This window comes from Sceloporus occidentalis, unplaced genomic scaffold, assembly GCF_023333645.1.
Source record: "Sceloporus occidentalis isolate IW3139 unplaced genomic scaffold, rSceOcc1.0.p SCAF_48, whole genome shotgun sequence".
Classification (NCBI taxonomy): domain Eukaryota; kingdom Metazoa; phylum Chordata; class Lepidosauria; order Squamata; family Phrynosomatidae; genus Sceloporus; species Sceloporus occidentalis.
In genome coordinates this window covers 1,654,945-1,678,831 of record NW_028317028.1, presented here as the reverse complement: position 1 = coordinate 1,678,831, position 23,887 = coordinate 1,654,945, and the positions used below count along the sequence as shown (strand labels likewise).

The 23,887-nt window shown below is 40.3% G+C and overlaps 1 protein-coding gene across 1 annotated transcript; it reads right to left on the bottom strand.

Moving 5' to 3' along the window:
- Positions 1-4,657: 4,657 nt before the first annotated feature.
- LOC149289064 (N-alpha-acetyltransferase 25, NatB auxiliary subunit-like) lies at positions 4,658-23,320 on the bottom strand. The gene is made up of 24 exons (XM_089491070.1): positions 23,263-23,320; positions 20,473-20,558; positions 19,978-20,116; positions 19,065-19,183; positions 18,815-18,889; positions 18,203-18,310; positions 16,457-16,535; positions 15,953-16,064; positions 15,233-15,322; positions 14,876-15,045; positions 14,409-14,521; positions 13,477-13,684; positions 13,202-13,288; positions 12,676-12,859; positions 12,209-12,308; positions 11,412-11,563; positions 10,530-10,649; positions 9,437-9,680; positions 8,923-9,046; positions 8,210-8,275; positions 8,033-8,130; positions 7,419-7,526; positions 7,026-7,172; positions 4,658-4,780 (listed from the first exon to the last, which is right to left on the bottom strand). The coding sequence occupies exons 1-24, from the start codon at positions 23,318-23,320 to the stop codon at positions 4,658-4,660; spliced, it is 2,910 nt and encodes a 969-aa protein (XP_089347196.1).
- Between the last annotated feature and the right edge of the window lie 567 nt (positions 23,321-23,887).

Sequence of the window (23,887 nt, the reverse complement as noted above, 5' to 3'; positions counted from 1 at the left end):
GTGACCCCGAAAGGCAATGAGATTTCTCCTTTGACCAAGAAGCTCTAAAATATTCATGTTAAATCTATCATTTATAGCCTTGTGTGTTTTGCTTTTTTTTTTTTAAAAAAAACCAAAACATCCAAACCCTTTTTGAAGGCATCCATTGTATTTGAACTGCCTCCCTTGGCAGTGAATTCCATAGCTTTATTGCCCTCACTGTTAAGAATCCCTTCCTTTATGGTCTATAAAATCTTCGCTCTTCCAGGCTCAGAAGATGACTTTTGTTCTTTGTATGTTTATGTTAATGAATACGTCACTATTCATATTGGCTCTGCACTTATTTATACAATGCTATAATTGGCCCCTCTAAGATGCCGTGATCTTCATAACCAAGATCTTCTATTCCCCCTATTGCTTTTGTAGTCCTCCTTTGCACATTTTATTAGGACCAGTGGCCAGAATTGTGTGGTTCCTTTAAGTACAAATGCTTGGACAATATACCAATAAAAACACTGTTGTGTAGCTGTAGTGCTATGTGACCATCCATCACTATGGGTTAAGTGGTATTCACTGAGATGACCCGCCATATAACTGTGACCAGCAACAGTCAGGCCCACGACCAGTAATCTAAGTAATGTCCCAAAAACCAACGATAATGGAACAGCCGAGACTATGCAGTTGCCTTAAAACCATTATTTTCAAATAATACAGAACATACACCAGTCCCACATTTCAGCGGCCAATGCTATTTTTGTAATAATTATTTTTTTAATGATCTGTGCTCAGCATGCGCCTTAATATAATGTCTTCACGGCCCGATTTGCAATTTCCATTTTGTTGTGGTTAAACACAGCATTGACATTTGCCATATTTTAAGTTCTCCGACAACATTTTGTATTTCTAATCTCGATGAAGTAGTTTAAATTGTCACAGTTAACGTCTGAAATCTACCAAAAATGTTACTTTACCATACAAAGGGAGATGCATGAAACCCCAGAGCTGTGCATTGACGGTGTGTCTTGTAATATCACCTTCTGAGTTTTACATGCTGTCTGTTCCTGAGCTGAAGAACTGCAAGAATCTCTATCGGTATAGAGTTGTGTTAGCCAGAGAGAAAACAAATTTGATAAAAATGATACCTAATTGGCTAACTGATGTATAATGGATTGCAAGCTTCCAAGACTATCCAGGTCTCTTCTACACCATATAAGAATCTGTATTAGGAGAGTTGTTTTGTGTGTGTCTGAAAACAAAGGGGATCTTTCACCTTACTTTTATATCCTTTAGCTGTCCTATCTGCTGGCCTTCATCCAACGTCATCTCGTGTCTATTTTATTGGGTATGCTTAAGCCCTAGTGTTTTATAAATCCAAAATCATGTGACTTTGTGGCTAAAAAACCCCCAATTAAATTAAGGATGTTTGTTAGTAGATATAAATCAATGTGTTTAGTTGTATTTGGTGGCAGCAATGAGGTAGAGCCCTGCGCGGGACTGTCTTTTTAATCCCGCTCCCGCTGATTTTTTTTTTTTACCAATCCCACCCGCTCCCGCAATGTGGGTGTTCCGCTCCCGCCACATTTGTGGCCAATCCCGCCCGCTTCCGCCACATTTGTGGCCAATTAAGCCCACCTCCTTACCTGAACTGCAGATATCCTGCGCAGTCCCGCAAAGCTGCCCTCGAGTTGCTCCCTCACAGCGTCTCTTCTCGTGCTCCGCCCAGGAACAAGGCGGAGTCACGGGAAGTGACATCACATCACGTGGCTCCGTTCCTGGGCGAGCAAAAGAGGAGACACTGTAAGGGAGCAGCGAGAAGGCAGCCTTGCAGGACTGCGCAGGATTACCGGGACCCGCAGGTACAGTGCCTGATCGCCCGCTACCGCCCGCAACCCCAGCAAGACCGCCCGCAACTTTCTTGGCGGGACCCACCTCCCAATGCAGTCCTCTACAATGAGGCTCACAATTTGCAGAGTACAGTGGGTTTTATGTGATGCCCAATTGGACGTAGATAGATAGATAGGGATTCAAAATAACTACATGAAGATGGAGAAGCAGTGAATTGTGACTTTCCATGAGAAACGCATGGAATCAAGAAAGATGCGACTGCAAACTGGATGCTTTTTTTGTTGGCTTTTTGCACCTATTACTGTAGTAACACTATGTCCAATTTACCCTCTGGGTGGAGAACACTGGGAAAACTACCCTATTATGATATGGTGCTAGATTTTGTGTAGTTAAGCACTTGTTACGGAACACAATCATTTTGGTTCATTTCGCTGATTAAAGTGCAATTCAAATCACAATACAGGAGCAGAACGCTCCATCCTTTTGGCTCGTAACGTGATTTTTAATACTCTTGTTGCTGAGGGAGTATCACGTTTTTCAGGATTTTTTTCCTTTGTAAGATTTAGCCAAATTCATTCAGTGTGTTTTCTTCCTTCAAATATCGGTTCGGTTCAGCAAATAAAAACAAAAAAAATTTGAGCTTTTTCCAGTGGCGTCCCCGATAATGGATGAAAGGGAAATTGATTGTATGGTATGTTTCAGTAACATCACAAACCAGAATCCCATTATCTATAGAAAAGAAGCATTTGGGGATTTCTAATCCCCATGAAGTCAACTTTAAAAGAAGAAAAGCAACGGGATAATCACAGCAGAGGGAGCACGTCTTATCAAAAAGCCAGATTTAATTGTAAAATAATTGGTACCTGACGGAGACATGTATTCAATTGCCTAAGGGGATCACTCGGACAATGTTAGTGCAAATACTTGCAGGACATCATCCATCAATGATGGAATAAACAGAGACCCCTGTCTCTTATAAGCCTCCAACTGGCAGATCAGTGCTTTCAATGGAAATTCACTAAGGCAAATATACAGTAGCTTTAAACCTTAAAGTGCCAACCACCCAGGAGATACGAGGCTGGCATAATAGGCCTGTATGACCTTTCTTGTGTAATGAGGATTTTATCTTCGTTCTTCAGTAGCCTCGCTTGTACGCTCAAAGACAGCAGATCAGCTTTTCAGCCCCTAAAATAATTGTTTACAACTCACATAACCCTCAGCCAGAATAATCACAAGGATAGCAGAGCTATAATTAAGGCACATAGCTCCCTCTAGATGGAGAGCAGAGCCTTCTTCATGTATCGGCTTGGTCTAACAATCATAGTTATCCTTCAAGAAGGACTTGGCTCTACATAATGTGAAATGTCTTGAAAGCCACGACTGAGATACACTGTGCAGGACATTGTCACAATATGTCCAACTCTCCTGGCCAAATATCATTGTATCAATACAACTAAGAAGATAATAATAATAACTAGAAAAAACCAAAGGCTAAAATTAGAAACATTTTTGCACTTATTGTATTTTTCACCTCTAAACTACATATCCTCCTCAAAAGATGTGTACTGCAAGTTTGGACCTATTTTTATAGGAAGATACCCAGCAGGAAAATCATATATTCAGTTCAGTTTTGCTTCAAACATACCATCTGGGTGCTTTTTTAAATGGTAAGAACAAAAAAAAGTCATGAATACATTTATTACATAGGTTTTTATTTTAAAAATACCTCTCTCAACCACCTAGCATTACTGACAAAATGAGTTCATGCGATACGACAATGCCCTGATTGTCAGAATCTGGAACTTTACATACATTTTTTGAAGAATGTCAAGCAGATAAAGGATTCATAAGAATTTGAAACACCTCAGGCATCAGGAGACTAAAAATACTTCCATTTCTTCTGCTGGTTAATTTAACGTAATAGAGCGCTCAATTTGCATTGCTTTACACACAGGTTTTTTTGATAATTATAGCTTTCCATAAATAAGCGTACAAAATGGGGAACTGATTTTGGAATCAGACCACATGGTGGAAACGAAGTCTAGCCAGATGAATGGAGTAGATGGTCAGTTGTTGTAAAAACGGCAGATCAAGGATACTGGAGGATCGAGGACCTGGATGCTCATTTAAAGGGTTTAAAACAGTGCTTTTATGTGAAAGTGGCTTAAGGTTTTAGAACATACAGGACATGCTTAGTACACAAGAACCATCTCGCTCTTCTTCAAATAAAATACATGAGTATGTAGTCCATCTTGAACTTATTTCAGCTGGCATGAAGTTAAATATTGATGCAACCGATGAACCCTAGGGACCTAAAGTCTTATTGACAATTCATTATCAGGCTTGGAATATCTTCACTTGCACTTCAAAGGAGTTAAAATACAAACCAGTTTAGATGGGCAAAGAAAACAAAAACTATTCTCAGAGCCGATGGCTCAAGGAAGCAAAAAAAAAAAAATAATAATAATCAGCAGAGCTAGGTGTCCTAATGTGTACAAATGACAGATCCTTATAAAAGGGAGCAAAGTGTCCATGAAACAGCCTAAACTGATGTCTATTGCTGCATCAACAGAGTTTGAGGTCAAAAAGCAAAGAATTCTTGCTGTTGCAGCAGGTCTATGAACGTATATAAAAAGTGGTCAAGCCCAAAGCATGGGTTCTGCTTCTAGTTTATGTACAATAATTTAATTCTGCTGTATATAATTCATTTTTCACACCTAAAAAAATTGATGATTTTAGTCCTTCATGCATTTTCTCAGGAAGTTTTGGATTAAGGTTAAGATGGCCACGAAGAGCTCACAATATTGTCATGTGTAAGGTCTGTGTTCACATTCTAGATTTTTAGCTTCTTGACCGTTTCTAGTCTTTTTTTCAAAACCTCCCCAACTTCTTGAAGGGAATGAAGGTAGCTGTTTTGAACCCTGTCCATGGCCAACTTTGTAAACTTCTTTTCAGCCTGTAAAGACAAAGGTTTTAAACAATCAAAAAGGTATCTAATTTGCCAATTGGAAGGCAATCCCATAGACGATTGTCAGAACAAAGTAGGAGGGATAATTCTTCATTGGCTGTATTCAGTAAGAGGCCAAGTAACCATCTGTCTGTTCCATGGGTCACATCATGGATTATGGCTTCATGTTAATCCCCTTAACCAATGTCTATCCCTTGTAAATGTTACATGTATTAAAGAGCCCCCCCCCCCCTTAACACAGTCACCCATTCCATCTAAAAGCTTATGCAACCCTTAATCTTTCTATGGTGGCCCAATAAAAAGATATGACCCACAGCTCAAGATTCAGTGTGACCATGAAAGCAATATGCCTTGTTGCTTCCAGTTATCAATATAACAATATTCAATAACATGCTTTAAACCATCAATGACGCGCCAGTCACATCATGAAAAGACGGTCAGTTAACGACCAATGATGTGCCTGACACGTTATGGCATTCAATACGATTAGAAAGCGATCAACAGTCGCTTTCTTCACTTAAACAGTGTTGCTGTAATGCCGCAATGTCAAGGCATTCAGCAGCACCGAAATCTGCTCCAGGGACCCCATGTGGCCCCTCCCCGGGGACTAAGCTCCCACCATATACAATATGACCAGATTTAAATAGCCTCCTTAACTTAAACAGTCAAGCGTCATTGCGAGATTTTGTGTCTCACAAGATTTAAAACAGTCTATTAAAACGAAAAAAAACAAACAAGTTTCCAAGAGGGTCCAAATATATGAAAAAAACATGTTTAAACATTTTATTTTTATGAGCAAGTGCTTAAATAAGTGCTGTATCTTCCCAAAAATCCTGGCATGAAAATTTAAAATACTAGCATTTCAAATACTCATGGGGTGTCTAGTTTTCAAAAATATATCGTTTGATGGGGTAAATTGAATTGGCCGAGTTCAAATAAAACATGGGGACATGTTTGAGAGAATAAAACAGATTTGTCCTATAATTTGCACTAACACGCTGTTAGTCTGTGAGTAAATTGGTGTCCCCACTAACTCTACTGGCTTTGTCATTAGAAGATCCAAAAGTGTCAGAGAACTCATCATGGTCTACTAGAAATATTGCAAAGTATAATTTAAGAGCTCTGTAGCAGATTATTTTGTTAACACCAAGATGAGTGATTATCACCACCTGAAAACACCTCGGGGAGGTAATTTTGCATGTAAAACAGTCACATTGCATCCATCAGACAGACACAAATTTAACAAAAGGAATGCACCCCCCCAACAGGATTTACACGCTCACTGGCTCATGCAGATGTCACTGACAGATTACACAGGCCCCTAGGCATTAAGAATTAGCATTTAATTTTGTAGACTCAACAAAACAGACAACTAATTCTCTTTGATTGTATTATGAGAATTTTTTTAATTCATGCAAGTTTTCCGATGATGCCTTAGCGATGCGCCTAGTACAAGTGGGGAAATCTGCTTTAAGGTCTTTCCTAGTTATCCAAATCAAACCTCCACATTTATTATTACAAGGAGCCTTCTAAGGGTGACACAAGGATTGTCAACGTTGCAGAGAGCCTTCTTTGTGTGCAACTGTGCGAGGACGACTCTGGAGCAGTCTGAAATGGGATGAGTGGAACAGCTCCATCCCTTAAATCTGGATTACATGTTGGTTTTATCTGGACATTATAACATTCTTGAAGGACGACCAGACAGAGGGAATGAAACTAGACTTCAGGTCTTCTAGGACAATCAATGAGCTCAGAGTACGAAGTAATTTTAGGACACCATAAAGCGTCAGCAGAGACTGTCTGGTCTAGCATTGTATCAAGCAGGCTGACAGACGAATGGATGATCACAGGAGACCTCTATCTACGGAAAGTTATGCAGGTGGAAAATAAACTTAAAGACTGAGCGGAGAAGTTTTTCCTGCCACTCCATTTTGTATGCACTCTTCTTTCTACTGTGCGATCCATTGTTGATGGTATGAAGCAGTATCGTACTTACAAAAGTATGAATTTTTTGATGTCTCAAATGTGCCTTATTCCAACTCACTGTACACGTTATGTGTGTATATATACGTGATTAAGCAGTCAATATTTTTGCTCTGCTCAGAATATTATAATGCATGTTTAGACAACAAAGCCTACTACACAGTCTTGCCAACATAAAACTTTTTCAGCTTAGCTTTCAATCTTTAGTATGCACCATGACACTCTATGTGATATAAATCAAAATACTTACCTCGGAAAATATTACGTTATCCAATGAGAGATCTTCAAGTTTCAGTGTGGTCAGCGAGATCTCCAGTCCTCTTAGATGGTCTATCGCATTGGATAATAGAGTATGAATGCCAGTAGTGTACTCCTGGAAACTGGTAAATACTGGAGGCTGAGGGATTAACAGCAAAGAGGTTTTAACCGCTTCCATAGAGATAGAACATACATACATTCGTATTTCTCTCTATTAACACACACATATAATATATATATATAAATAATCAACTAGGCACAGGCCTCAGTAGCGTAATAAGGAAAATCTACAATCTCCCCAAGTGGCTCATAAAGCAGAGGCCTAGATAATGGAATTAAAGAGTGGACGGCTGAAATGCAAGAAGCCCGGAACTGGTGTACTCACTGTTGCCCCACTTTCTTTTTTCTTCTTCTTCTTTTTTTGCAGAGTTGATTTGAAAGGCCGGAGGACACTCACAAAATAGCCCGATACCCAAAGGCATATAGAGATGGTCTGATATAGAAGGCAATAACAGTTATTTCAGTTGCATGAATATACATCTACTGTAGACCATACTAATGTATTTCCATGCTACGGTCAGCAACTAACAGAGCTCTGTTTTCAGTATATACAGTTCAGGGATTGTACACAATAGGCTTAGCGCTCTCACGCATTTGGATGGAAATGCAAGGAAATTACCAAATAAAAAAAAATCATATAAATATCAGACTCTGGACAACCAAGAACTAACAAGCCAATAACATTGTAATGTTAATAAACCTAACAAGATGATATCATGCTCAACCAAATGTTAAAAAAAAAAAAAAAGCTTGATCCCACGATCAAGAGGATTGTATATCATTACTAAAAGGGTAGAGAAAAGTGTTTTTTGGTCTAATAAAAATACATTTAACAATATTTTGAGAGACTGAGAAAATGTGAGCAAAATTCAGGACACTTTAAAACTGCCAACAAGCTCAGACAAATGGAGAACCTTCCAATAAAATCCATAAACTGACCTCAACAAAGAAGACCAAGTTTTCTATAACGCGAGGGAAAGCTCTGCAGTGTCCTCCTTGGGTGTCAATCAAGTCTCCTTTACACTGGTTAAAAAGATCTAAACACAAAAAGGCATTGTGAGCATCCACAAACTCAATCACCACGGTTTATAAAAATAACACCATAACGAGTTTTACCTTTTAAACGTTCCAGAGAAGATTTTAACTTGTTCCCGATTTTCTCTTGGATGCCAGAGGTATCCCCTGGAAGGTTGAAAAATAAGAACCAAAAATTAAGAAATGTAAAGAAACAATTGAATTCAATGCATAATCCAGATCTGAGAACACGTTTAACTGAAGGGGATTATTAACACCTGAATCTATGTCCAGCTTTGCAAGAAAGAGGCTTTACAGAAATCCCTCCAGATTTTTGTTCAACCTAGATACGCTGTTCCTTTACAACAGGTTTTGGAATAATCCGATGAGAACGGGCGTGTGTCGATTTCATTAGTTATTTCCTGCAGCCATTGTACAAAGGAAGCCAGGTCAGTGGCCCTAAACACCTAAAGATAACGTTCCTCAAGAGTTTGACCTCTGCGAAACAACTCATTTCAAATACATCAATGCTTTGATGTTGATATTTTAGTTCCTAGAAGCAAACCATGGACTCAAACCACTTACAAACAGCGCTATAAAAAGAGTACTAAAGCATTTTGAAGCAAGAATGAAAGGACTGGTTGACGACATATGCGAATAATTTAATGTGAAAAAATATTTCTTCTTCTTTCAGTCTCATGGAATGGTGCGCTGCCTGGATAGCTGAAGAAAAGGTAAGCGGCGATCTCTCAATGAATGCTGGAAAGATGTATTTCTTGTATTTTATATCCCCACCCCCCCAGAATTTCACTCACCTACACCGTTTGTGTCCAAATCGTAAATATCGTTCACAAGCAGAAAAGCGCCTGTCTGACATTGGCAGCTGCCGCTTGCTAGGAATCCATTCAGCCGAGATGCAGGAGGACCAATGAACGGATACTGGAAAAATAAAAATACAAATGGTGTGTGTGTGGGGTAGGTGATTTAAAATACGAGCCTGGGAAACACAAACTGCTAATCGGGCTGACAATTATCTGAATCTATAAACATCTCGGCTGAACCGGCTATACTGAAACTAGTTTGGCACGTAGCAGCAGGCAATATTTTACTAATATTAGTACAATTTAAGAGTAAAAGCTTACACTGAACAGCCCTAAGCACCATTGTAGTTCTGACCACTAGTGGTGGCCAATTTTAAATAATTTAGCCGCCTTTGGAAGGCAACTGAAACCACCCCAGCCCCAACTATCTTCCATTTTGACATGGCAGAGGGTGTAGCCACAAACACTATGTACTGGTTACGGCATTGTAAAAAAAAAAAAATCATACCTTAATTTTTCTCTCATTAAACTGCATGCCTGAATTCACCGCCACTTCAAACTGTTTTAATAAGGCTCGAACAGTATCAATTTTGGAGGAGACGCCATTTTCCGTACTCTTCTCAGAATTCTTGGGCTCAGATGAATGGCTTATTGTAGGCAGTCCACAAGCCAACCGTAACGTTAATGACCTGATCAGCAGCCAGATGCGCTCTTCCTCCAGGGAAAGCTGCCTATGCTCATCAGAAATGTTTCTATAAAACAAAAAAAAGTGTAAGTAATACATTCTGGTGTCTTTTGCTTTTGTACTCCATGATACAATAGAGGCCACAAGAAGCAGTACAGAGACCTTCTAAACTGAGCTCCATCTGTTCCCCTAACGCAGGGCTCGACAAATCCCAGGCGCCACAAGTGTGGGGACCTGACACAACACCCCCCTGCTGCCTGATCGCCCCATGAGGGCGACAGTGCAGCATTAACCCCTTCAATGCCACGATCGCGGCATTTAGGTGTTAATTCCCGTTTTGTACGGGGCTCTGCTGCTGGCAAAAACGAGCCCCCACAAGCCTGGAAGCCTACAGCAGTCATCAAAGAGACTCCCCTTGCAATGGCTGGTCTATAGACCAGCAATTGCGTCCCAGCTGCCAGAGGCAGCTTCAGGGACAGGGGAGAGGGTTCTTCGGTCTCCACATGAGTGTGGAGACCAGCCCCAACACTCCACTGCTGCCTGATCGCTCCCTGAGAGCGACAGTACAGCGTTAACCCCTTCAATGCCACAATTGTGTATGACACATTCATGGCATTGCAGGGGTTAACATTTGTCCCCACAAGCTTGTGGGGACTAAATATCAGACAATGCTGTGCTCCAATGGAACATCAGCATTGAAAGAGTTAAAAAAATTTTTTTTTTTTTTTTTAAAAAACAGCACTGACCTGAAAGTCCAGGGTGCTTCCAGGTCAAATGCTGTGAGTTTAGTAAGTGGGCTGATGATGATCAGATCACTCCTAACCAACTGTTAGCTTTAAAAAAAAATCATGGCTCCTAACTTTTTTAGCTGGCGCCTAGATTCACAACAAATTTGTCAAGCCCTGCCCTAACGTACCTGTCGGTTGGATCCCAATTAAAGAGAACAGTCAGGTCCCGGTTATCTCGAAGATCCTTCCATGGAATGTCATCCTCTTCTGGACTCAGGCTCATGGATTTTACATTTTCTTCTAAACTACTGGAACGGTTCAAAAAAGTGAAAAATCAGAGACGAGCAACAGCCAGAAACAAAGACTTAAAGCCATACTAAAGGGAAGGTGTCATTATTTAAATATGCCATCTATATTAAAAAAAGTATATTTTTCTGCTTAAATCGCAGCACCAGATTTTGCAAGCATTTATGGTGTCTATTCACAATAAATTACGAAGGTACAACCTCAATGATGCAGGAAGAGCTTAGCTGGCCCTGTGTAATGTACAGTTAAATCAGGGAGATTACATCAAAGTATCCTAGCGCTGAATTATTCGGGGCTAGCTCAGACCTTCTTGCTGGACAAACCTGTCTGTGTTAGCCGTCATAATGTACAGTGAAGGGAGTTAAAACCATAATGGCAGCTACAAAACTTTCCTTTTAGTGAATAAACCCCATTGTGTCATTCAAAGGAGGGGCCGTGAAAGAGCCACATTGACAACTCTATGGCTGGACACCACCAAGAGAGTTCCTAGCTATGCCTAAATCCTAAATGTATAAGGTTCGGCTACACAATGGCCAACATTGGAGCTTTTCCAGACCTTGTCTACGGCAGGGATGGCATCCGTATGGGGGGAAAAAAAAAAGTCTATACAGAATGATTACATATGCTGGAGAAATCCTAAACCTCTGGCAGTGGCTCCATCGTATTCCATCATGCCACTATTTTCAATTTAATAGATTATGGGTTGCAAGAACCAGTCTGATTATTAAAGCAGCAGGTGTTGATGAAACGGAGTTGAATCTTACATATCGGCTTCAAGAAACAGGTCCAGTAACATTCGTTCTGTTCGCACTTGTGCAAAGTGAAGAGAGTTATTCAGCCGGTTTCTAAAAGCAATGAATTCTGGGATTTTCTCAAATGCCCCATACTTGTATGCTTGAATGATATATTCTGAGGTCTGGGTGGGATAAGGCAGAAATAGTTGATTTATTATTTAAAATCACAAAACAATAGTTTCCGACACACTCAGTTAAAATAAGAACTAAACAAAGCTTAAAAGCATAAACTTTACGTGATTAGCAAACCACTAGCCAAATCCAGGGCTGTTTATGGGGAGTAGAAATGAAACAGGTGTTCCCTAAAGAGCCAGCCATGCAAAAATATACATTCCCAGAATACAATCAATGTACCGTGGATGAGCATAAGCACGAATAACCTCTCTATTAAATGGATAATATATCTCATATATTGTAACTGTAAGAGGATCACTTTTTTTTCAGTCACTCAAACCAAACCACACAAATTTAAAAAGTGTTTTGGGCTCCTGTGGCAATAAAGTCCTTCAAAACTATAAGTGATAAGTTGTTTTTGTGCTCTGATTAAATCATTATACCGGGTAAAGATGATAAAACACAGTTAAACATCATCAATGGTGGTAATAATATATAAATTGCCATTTCCTCAAACGCGTACTTGGTCCCCTCTTAACAAAAGGACAGTTTGTACCCCCAAATCAGGAAGATTAACTAGATTTATATAGAATACATGTAACAGGAATGTTTGCATTCACGTACACATAGAAGGTGAAATGAAGTATACTCACATCTTTCTGGTTGGAGTGGAAAAACCTTAGAGCAGCGTTGCAGGCTTGAGACGCAGCTGTGTAGTGACCCAAGGGTCCTCCAAAACGGGTCAGCAGGTACCTGCAAAATATGACACACAAGTCCTTCTCTGTCAACCTGCCTATTCATGGTTAAGGCTGTGTATGTACCGTCCACAGCGAGGTTAGAAAGATTAGGAATCTACTTCCGCCTCCTTGAAGCCTGAGGAAAACGGTTTCCAATAATGTAATCCACTATGGACAAATAACCAACATTCATTTAGCTTCTCATAAGAATTAAAGGGAGTTTCAGTCCATAGCTATGTACCTGTCAGATATTGCTAGAAACACAAGAAGTCAATATTGACAATTATAATGTTTTCTAATAAACTAGCTGTGGTTAATTATGTTGGAATTTGGAAAGCGTGAGGCACACAAGTAGGACACGTATATATCTATATGAAACTCACCCAATGGTGTCGTGCTGAATGTGCTTCGCGTCAAGGCTGGAGTAGAGCTCCATTGCGGGTTCAAATGCCCCCAGGGCACAGTAAATCCGAATAAGTAGCAGTTTAAACTGAGCATTTGATGAGCTGTTATTTAACCCTTCTTCTAACAGAGTTAAGCAATGCCACACAGCCCACTCTTCACCTGTTAACAAGGGCAATCCATAAAACAATGGACAGGAAAGACAAACTTGCTCCTGGAAACCTCAAGTCAAGGCCATATTCACCCCCACCAGAATGGTTAAAGCATACTAATCCATGAGAAGCGTTGGCTCAACAAGTTGAGTTTGTCACCCTGCTTGGCTCACCCAACCCTATATAAAAGCTCCAGGAAAGCCAAAACCCTAACCTCTAGAAATCACTATGTTTGCCCATAAACTCACAATTATGAGACATTAATACATTAACACTGAAGTTAAAGTTGTTTCAATGGAGACATTTCTGTGTCTAGTAGTCTAAGACAGAGACATGCATTGGTTAATATACTTGCCATCCATCCATAGATCCAGAAGCATGTGAGCTCCTACGAGACAGTAGTAATCTGAGAACTGCAGCTCTGTTTTCAGACATGACTTCCCTGTCGGAGTAAGTGAAAATAAAGGCAGTTATAAAACGTACAGACGATCTTTATATAGAGTGCCGCCCTAAACAGAAACAATCTCTCTGATCTGGAGACTTAAACTGGGACCAGGCTGGTGCAACTGAAAAAACAAGATTTTATCACCTGTCATGAAAACAGAAAGGATTGCCAGAACAGTTACTCACCAAACACTAGCCCATGCCTGTATCGTGCGGTCATCTCGCGTATGGCCTCCTGCTTCTGGGCTTTGTCCATCTTGTGGTAAATACCAAGCAGCCTGGTGAGCTGAACGACACACAGATGTCTCTGCAAGGCCTTGATGTCTTCTGGCAACGCAAGTTCACCGGCAGCTGCTGTAGTAAGTTGTAACGACCCCAGCAATCGGTTTATAAACTGCAAACGTAAGAGGGATGTTAAGTATGCGTACTTCATTTTCTTGTGTAATTTAACACACATGCTTGCTATAAAAAGGGGTTTATCACCTAGTTGAAAGCGTGTTGCAGATGAAGAAACATTTGACTATGCATTATGAAGGGCCAGCCGGTTCCTTTAGAGGAATTACAGAGCTGCCACCGCATGATGTACACTTTTTTTGTGTTACATCTAAGTCGGCGACTATCGAGTTTAAGATTAGGACTTCTTCCTCTAAACAGTAAGCCAGTCCTCCTTGCAGGAAAAAATAGAGATTTTTAGAGGAATCTACTATGGTATATCCATAAAAACCCACCCTTTCAATCTGTACATTTAAAAATCTCCATATTGTATCAAAGGAAAATGATATACCAGGGACACATCTGCCTCAAATGGCATCCTATTCGCAAAAACAGACCAGCTGCGGCAGGTGGAAGTCATTAGCCAAGAGTTATCTTTCCATTAAGAAAGGTAGGACATTGGAACAGTGATGGACATCTCACAAATGAACATGATGTAGGAAGATAACAGCTTAACAGAATTTGAAAACATGTTTAATTCAAACATCATCCCGCTAGTTTCATGCGATTCAAGACCTGGTTACACCAAGTGGGTACACATCTGCCGAACCGGAAGACAATCCTACAAGGACGCCACGATAATCACATTGCACTGTGCCAGTTCAAGCTGTGAAGTTTGTACATACACTCATGTGTTGGCTGCCAGGAAGAAGGTCTATAAAGATCTTGAGGTCCGTAAAGCAACATGGTTTGTCTCCAAACTTAACAAAGTACTGGAACATCAGGTCTTCTGGGTCTCCTGCACCAAGGACACAATTCATTCGCCATACACAACAGCAAGAAAGATATAGTCAGCATCCCTGCTATCTTCTACAAAGTATTTCAATGTTAACGAAGCCCAATCAAGAGCCATTACATTTCAAGGGCGCTTACTAACAATTATCTCATATATAAACCATACAACCAATCTGTTTAATGTTGCTATTGGGATATAATAACTAGACTACAATTTCAGGTACAATATTACAAGCAAAAATCACTACAAAAAAGCCCACCATACTAACAGGTATACATTTTAAATAATGGTTACATAAATTCTACTTTCTAGAGAGACATCAATAAAATAGTTTAGTTCTGGGTTGCTTTCGCTTACCCAGCTTGTACTCATTATTACACCCTCTCTTTCGCAGACGTTGTATTAACTCCAGCTTGGCTAGGTGCGGCCCTCGGAGCTGGCGTTGGCTCTTGGATTCTGCTGCTATCTGTCCTTCCACAAACTGGGCCGCCTGTTCTAACGTGTAGTCCAGATCGCCTTCCAGTGACCTACGGGAAAGATCATTATGTTGTGCAGTGTGACGTCTCCCTCTATAACACGAGACAAGCTGGAGGTACCCGGGTACATGTAAACCCACTCCAGATAGAGACAGTTATGTAGCTTTTGTATGGCAACACTAACAATGTCACAATTGCGTATTAATGCACCAATATGCTATAGCATGTTGTGACTTACATCTGCTCTTGTGCTGGAGGTGTCCACCCTTCCTCAACAAGGTAGAAGAGGGAATCAAAGTAGGAGAGACAGAACTGCCAGTCATCTGAGCTACAGCAAGGAGAGAAGTACACATTAAGCAGGAGTGGTCAGATTGTTACCCACGAGTTAGTGTTTTATGCACTGTACACATGTTTTATATCAGATGTAGCCAATACATTTAATTAGAGCTATTTTTCATGAATTTCAATAGAAACATTTTTTTTTTTAGGTAAATTATATATTTTTCAGTGTGTCTCATCATAAAAGTGTCACTTGAGAGATGAAGCTATTTCAAGTACACATTTAGATTCCCAGCCTTCACTGCTGCCACAGACAACAAGTATGGCTGCCATACGGACTTCAGCATGTTCTTATCCCCACAGTCGTCTACATCCTATCATTCTTTCTACATCCTGGCTCCCTCTATCCTGTAAGATTTAATAATGCAAACGTCTGCACTACCCTATGCCACACTTCAAGAGGGGTCAGAGGACACTGACCCCTCTACCCCACTCACAAAACATTCTGTCCCTTACTCTCACCATCACTAACCATGAGCCATGGACACCTATCCTTCTCATAACTACATAACTCAATCCCTTTAGACTGTACATTCAGAAAATACATGTAATTAAAACGTGTTTTACGCCACCCAGCCAGTTCACAGAATACAGATGGCAGCATGAAACCAGGACTCACTTTTTTAAGAGAAGCCTCTTGGAGAGGGCATTGCACTCCGGCCATTTTCTCAACTTCTTGTACATCGTCATACATTTGTTTTCACGGCTCTGCAACTCACTTGTTAACTTCTCTGGGTAGCAACAGAAACAGGAGTTAATATAAAAGGGCAAAGGAAGACAATATGTTTCAATTTAAAAAAAATAACCAATTCATAAAACCACGGCGTTTACAATATACTCAGTGAACAGACACTAATGATAAATTTATGACAGTCACTCACTCAAAGGTCCCGCTCACTATACATGACATGGCGACAATCCATGTAAAAATGCTGTTGGCAATTACAAGTTTCCAAAGTAAAGAACGATTATTTCCATTACAGAATACAATAGTTTATTTTTAAGTCTTTAATACTGTACCAACCCAGCAGCTCTGATTTTTCTCGTATACTATAGCATACTTAAACAAATTGTGACCGTATAAAAAGGGATAAAAGCTTCCATATTTCTCCCTTTTCCATACCTCCCAGCTTGCCCCTTATGACCTCCAGAGCCTCTTCGTGTTTCCCTAGGCGCTCCAAAATCATATAATACAATTCAACCTGAAAAAGAGCAAGAAAAGCAGCTGGTGTTGACAGTATTAAAGCAGTATCTAGACTTTAGCACAGGGGGGTTTATTTATTAGAGCAGAAGAGATGTGGTTTCATGGCACCGAATTCACTATGCATTACCGAGGGCCGTGCTCCTGAGCTGGCACTACACAATGTATAGATCAAATAGTCAGAAGACAAATTTAACTATGCATTATAAAAGACTTAAAGGACTCGCCTGCAGCAGAAACTCACTGGGGTTGGGACTGCCATAGTGTAAACGAATATCGGTAAGACGAAACTGCAAGCCAGCAACCTCAATTCCTTGTTAGCACATATTGGACAGAGAAAGGAGAGCTTGCAGTGAGCTTTATCTCATGCAGAAGAAAAGTATCAATATGGAGATATAGGTTACTTTTTAGCCACTACCCTTAACTCTTTTATGAGCACCACTCCCTACAGACTGGAGCTCGTTATTTTTACCATATATGTTGGTTCAACCATGATCCCCCCCCCCCCTTTATGTTTCCAATGACAAATAAGGCTTGTTTTTGTCAGCATATTATGCATTCCCTATAATTACGTATGAGGGATATATTTCTAAAATAAGGAAACATTAGGTTTTCTTTCATATAGCCTATGGAAGAAAATCTGACATTTCCTGATTTTGAAAGTAACGATGAGGAACCAAAAATAAATTGTTTCAGCCCCAACAGTAGTTTTGGTGGGCCAAACGTCTCCCTTAGAGAGAGAGATACATATAAAAAGGTATACATATTGATCAGACATATTTTCATACATTTTTAATATTCTCTTAATGTTACCTGTAAATGTTTTCAATCGTTATGATTAAGTCTCCCTGCCGGTGATAAATAACAAGGATGGAGTATTGCATCCTAAGCGATTTGGCCAACTTCTCCTTGGATGGACCAGTTTGTTCTAAGAGCTTTATGGGTGCTTTTTTATTTATTTTTTTTAAATGGAAGAATCTTGATGTGTGTGTTTTTGTCATTTCCCAGTCCCCGTTAAGGGTTAATTTACCATGCCAGAAAAAACAGCGCGGAAAAGTATTTAATCTCGCCACATTAACTTTGCAGTATTAGGGGGCATCTTGGCATGTCTTAGAGTAGTAGTGTCTCTTCATGGGTCTCACTAATGCCTAAGTGATATCAGGAGCAAATTGCTCAACATGGTGAAGGAAGACTTTCAGTGTAAATTACTTCATCGGGTTGCTACTAGGATTACAGTGAATTTATTGGTCAACCGAGTCTATCAATTACCCTTAAAAAGGATGTAAAGACAGATTTTTTACTTAGTAAGTAATGGAAAATTGTTAAGTGGGCTCATTTCTGACTTACATAGCATAAATCTCATAGTCCACCTCCAACAAAATGTTGGAGGAATATGTCATTTTAATAATGAAAAAAGTTAAGCCAAAAAATAGAAACACCATTACCGGAGATGATTACAAGACACAATTGACCACCGTGGCTCCTTGAAAAAGTTCATTAAACTATAAATTTGCAGCATGCTATGAAGCACAGACCAGCTCATGAGATAACAGCTGGAAATAGAACAGACTGACCAAATACCAGTAATCATAGCCAGCAGAAATGAGTCCCTATGGACATAGCAGTTCTATAAACTCACAAATTGATCCTAGGAACAAGTCTCATTACCTCAGCTTCTGCCTCTATCTTGTCCTCTCTCACCATCTTCTCCACCATTCTCTCAGCCAGAGGAAGAAACATTGTTTTCGAGAGATTCTCATCTTGTGCAGAAATAGACTGGATGGATTGAAGCATAGAAAATTCTTACTTGTCGCCGTTATTTATTTTTAAACATGTCCATTATAAGAGATTACCCTACCTACCGTGTAAAAGTTACTGCTGTACAACGAAACTCCCCAATAATGTAAGATACTACCATAAGCTTAAAACTTATTTATTGTGTTGTATAAGTAACAGCCGTTCCACAGACCCCTTTGATGTATCACACTATAAGTCTGTTAGTTACATTAAGGTCTTCCATGGGTGTATAACACAAAAAAAAATTAAACAAAAACGGACAAAACGCAGGCCTTAACCCAACATCACGACATCTCAAACTACATGTAATCTCATCCACAGCCACATGCTGTCAGGGCAGAGCTGCATATCGAGAATCCAAGGCACAGGTACTCCCATGACATCAGCCTCACATCACACAGATTGAGCATTAGTGCAGCACGGGGCAATTTCTTAAAATAAAAATTATAAATAAATAATAATAATAATAAAAAAGGTTCTTACCTGCATTATCAGGCTCATAACAGACCAGAAGTAGTATGGATTTTTGGGGACAATTTTATAAAGAGCCATTCCAGCCTGCAGTGCAAGACATGTAAATGATTAGAGACACAGCCCTAACAAGCAGTTATTGTTTTGACACTATATAAAGAAAAGAAATATCATTATTAATAATAATATAGAAACAGAAAAGAAATATCGGCAATTACCACCTAATGAGCCTGAGGTTGTATAGTTGGACAGAATTTCATACCTGCTGCATTTTCTTGTATTCTCCCACTCTGGCATAAGCCATGAAAAGATGAGAATGATACTCCTCACTGTTGGGGACCTTTTTTACAGCCGCTTCATACAGTTTAGTGACTAATTCCGCTACAGAAACAAAGAAGAGACGTGCCCACTTTCACAAAAAAACAATGGAAATATTGACATTTATAAACAAATTCAAATATTTTAAGAAGAAATTTATTTACAGGTTGGGTGAGCAGGCCGATCCACGGCTTATTTGCACTCCATGAAAACCTGTTCAGGTGATAATTAATGTTCAATTTAATTTAAGACATAAAATTAAAAAAAAAATATATATATATATATATATATATCCAGACTCAGAAACGAAGGGACCGCATTTGACAACTAATCTTGACAAAGGCTTCTGTAGAAAAATGTCTCAACTATAAAGGTGACCATGAGCATTATCTTCTAACATACTTATCTCCTGATCACCGATACACTGCAAATATGCAAAAAAAAAAATAAATAAAGATTTTCAAATGTAATTTATCAGGAAGATGCTTGCCTACCCCAGTGCTTAGCAGAAGTAAAAACGAAAATAATGTTACGGTCCTTTGGACTTGTTCAGATTGCTGTTTGATAATACGGTCTCTAATATGCTTTACAAAGGAGAACCATTTAAAATTTGCCAACTTCAGGACATGTAGATTAGGGCTGAATAACTCCAGTCCCCAAGGACCGGATACAGGTAGAGAATTCCCTGTATCCTAGACGGAAAACAAGTAGTTGAATGAGAGAGAGAGATCATATATATATATATATGCCTGCGTTGAAGCTGGGAAATTCACACATTGTGGCCCGTCTGTAGCCCTCAGAGACTGAAGCCGTGCAGCTCTGACGTAGATTGTGTACCGGAAGCAGTGTATTCTTACGTCTATGCATCTCCCGGTACAGTATGGTGAGGGCTTGCAAAGAGTTATCATCGGTGGGCTCCAAAGCGGCTACCTCCTGTGCCAAAACAAATGCTTCCTCTTGCTTTCCAGTTCTTTGCAACCCAATAGCCTTGAGCACCTAAAGAAAGAACAAAATAGAGTTACAACACTATATATGAGGAACACTGCAAGAGCCAAGCACACCTCCTGGTATATTTAGAACAGCTCACACATGGGAATCCCAATTAATTCAGGTTTAAAAGCAGTATTAGCCAACACAGGATGATAAAACAGACACATTTTTTGTCTTCTATATAAGCAAAGAACTGGAAACGTCTTCTTAGCTGGTAACAGCATCCGACAACACATAATTACATTAAGCTATGGATGAGAACTAAAAATGGGGTCTACTCAGTTCTGCCCCCATCTCTGCTGGCATTATAAAATGTACATGTGTATAAATATACAGGATAGCATAGTTTATATTTAGAATACCTTGGCACAGTGCAGATCTTTATGTTTCTTAAGCAACTTTTCAGCCTGCTGGATCGCCATCTTGTTGTTCCCATTGTCAAGATAATCTAAGTTAGAAGGAACACAGTATTAGAGGACATCCAGATTATAAAACATAAAACAATCACAGTTAAAGACAATATAAAGAGTACACCTGGTGTTCTAAAATAAGTAATTTTTTTTTTTTCTCTGATCACGCAGCGTTCCTCTTTACCTTTGAACCCAGCCAAGGTCAATAAAACCGCAGTGTTGGACGTTGGCAACAAAACCAACGTTTAAGATAAACTAAAGGTGGGCTCGGTAAAAGCCAAATGACACCGTTATATTTACAAAAGTCAGCCAATACATGCACACTTTATCTTTACAGCTCGCTTATCAATTCAATCACAATGTATAAGAATCATATTTTTTGTTACTTATTGTTACATATACTTGGAAAAGAAGATTAGGAAGGATAACTAAAAGCCAGCATTCTCCCATGGATGCTGAGATTAGAATATCTACTCAACATTTCAACCCTTCCCTGAACAATTCATAACTCCATGGGTGAAGAGACTCTGGAGAAGGCCAGTCATGCTTCTTCTTCCTCCACAGAAGCTCATTGGGTTTGACCCTTATAGCAAAGCTCTCCAGTCAGCTTTCCCAATTAGCGCATAAACCCCTTTAAAAGGCATGGTTATACCGTTTTGGAAAGAGTATAATTGCAGGAGATGGTCTGGGAGAGCAGAACATTATTTCTGCGCAGATTCAAGCTGTTCTACACACTACGTACACTTTAGAAATACAGGCCTACGTGTTGCTCTGGCTGAGCTTACAAATCTTTTCTCCCCAGCCCATTTTTAAGATCCCAGAAACATTAACAGAGGGCAATATATTAATATCATGGGCTAATATAGAATAACGAAAATGTATACTGGAAGAAAAGGAGATCAGGATCAGGGGACTTGTATATTACAAGGGGAGGGGATACATAAGGGTATCGGCACATATGGATAATATGAAATCAAAGCTAAAAATGACAGCGATTTAGCGCAGAAAATTGGAAAATTGATAGACTAAACACAGAATGCGAGGGGGGGTATTTGTTACAGAAATATTAGGTGCAAATGGAATCGTCAATTGAGAACATCGCTGGAGTAGATACAATGATTACTCGTGATTTACAACTTAGCATAAACTACATCGTCAGAGACTCCAGACTCTGAGCCACAAAAAGCCAACCCTGTTTAGTCTCAAACTTCAGCGATCGGGGAAGCTGCTGAGAAAACACAGACGTGAATATAAAAAACTTACCTGTTTAAACAAAGACATCATTAACCCCTTATCACACGGGCCAGGATAATATGAAGCCCATAGCCCTATTCTTAGCCATAAGAGGCTAAGAATGAAAGTTTACAAAATTGTATCCCCAACTCACAGAGTAATCCCTGCTTTCTTTCCCGACATCATAATTTTGCGTCGAATGCGCTCTGGCACTTTTCAGAGGTAAGTGATCAGTTTCTCAAGAATATGAATATAGTGTCACCGACGGTTATCCGAGTACATGTCATGCTGAAAATATATTAAAAAGTGCCGTTCTACGCCATACGCCGCAATAAAACAAAGTTACATATCAAAGTGATGCAAAGTTTCAAAAGCGACAGCTTTTAGGTAGTTGTGTAACACTGTATATAGAGAACATAAATAATTTGTCAACGCGAGGCTGGTATGAGATAAAGTACACTGGGAAGCTGATCCCTATTTGCGTATAATGTAGATGAAACATAGCGAACGAGCCACAAAATTACTATAAAATTTTTTGCTTCTTAATGAAAGGGCGCCAAATGGATGGTGGAAGAAGCAGAATAAACCTCAGTAAGGTTGCCTAGGCAACCGAGACATCCTAAATAATGCACATCTTTAAATGCAGGACCACAAGAGGAACTTTAGGAACACAAAAACCATCCGTACGCATCACAAAATGCCAAAAATGGTCCAAGCCCAAAGACTATCGGTATCTGGGGATGATGAGAGTGGCTGATAAAGGTTGTAATCCCTAGAGGGTCAGTAAAGACCGATAGGCAAATTAAAAAAAGGTATTAGCGAAATCACAAGGTTCTTCTTAACCATCATGACACTGCACCTACTTGAGCACAGGTAGCATAATCCCAACCCCCGCAAGTGAACTGAATGACTCTCAGGCAGCGTTCTCTAGGGGCACAGTTTGGCAATACAAATAATCATTAGGGTATAAATAGCACACGGCTGGCTATCCATTTTATATGCACCCCAAGAGTCAGAGTTAACCCCATCATGCCCCTAGTCTTCGATCATTACATGGCTTGCCCCGTGCAGCTACACATCCTGACAAGTAATGGCCAATGCACCCGGCATCGGGCTGCTGCACTTCGACTGCATACAATGGAATTTAGTCTTTCAGACTAAATGGCTCGCCACGCACCGTATGAGGAGACACCACATAAACAGGGGTGCCACCGGACACTAGTATGGAGATATGATATATATATATGTTTCTATGTTTACAGTATGCCTGATGTGCGCAGTAAATGCCAGGATGCGTCCTCAAGCGTCTTTTGCGCCAAACCCCCGTGTTTCACCGCCGCCATTCATCAGAGACAACCATCACTCCACCCGGCGGGCCGGTTACAGGCCTATCACTTTCTGTAAGTATCCCATGGGTTTCCCACACTCGCCACCCTCTCCATATGGGTGATAAGACTCTCCGCTAACCGCGGTAGCCCCCTACGCGGACTCTACACCCCAGTGACTTACCGTAAATGGGCCTGAGTCGCCTGTCGTTCGGATCCTGCACATGGCCCCGCGCCGCCATGATGACAAGCGCAGAAGCGGAGAGCGCATGCGCGGCAGGAAGCGGTCGGCGGGGTTAAAGGGACAGAGCGCTGCTGTGTAAAGGACCTCCGTGTGTTAAGCACGGGAGACGGCCGTGCCTCTAATAATGGCATCTCACGCCGGCCAGCCCCGCTAATGCAAACAGCAGACGTTCTCTATCGCTCAAGGAAGGGCAAATGTTTGCCACCTGTTCTACTTGGACGGACGCGAACAGGCTTCAGACAAGTATAAAACACCCCAAACTTACCCACAGCACCAAAAGTGAAAGTATCTGCGAAAAGGCCGCCAATTCGGTTCATACGTATTATTATGCTGCACCTCCGATTTTAGGTACTGTTCTTAACCGTTAGCTTGCGGTACCTTTATACATACGCTCCATTGGGATTTTTATTTCCTTACATTTACAGATCATCGCCTATGCTGACTGGGAAGGCAGCCCTTCTAGGGACCAACACTACCTCTCACCCTTTCTCTGTGCCTTATGTTTGACACCCCATTCCCTCAAGATTGTAAGCTTGCGAGCAGGGCTCTCTCCACCTAATGTATC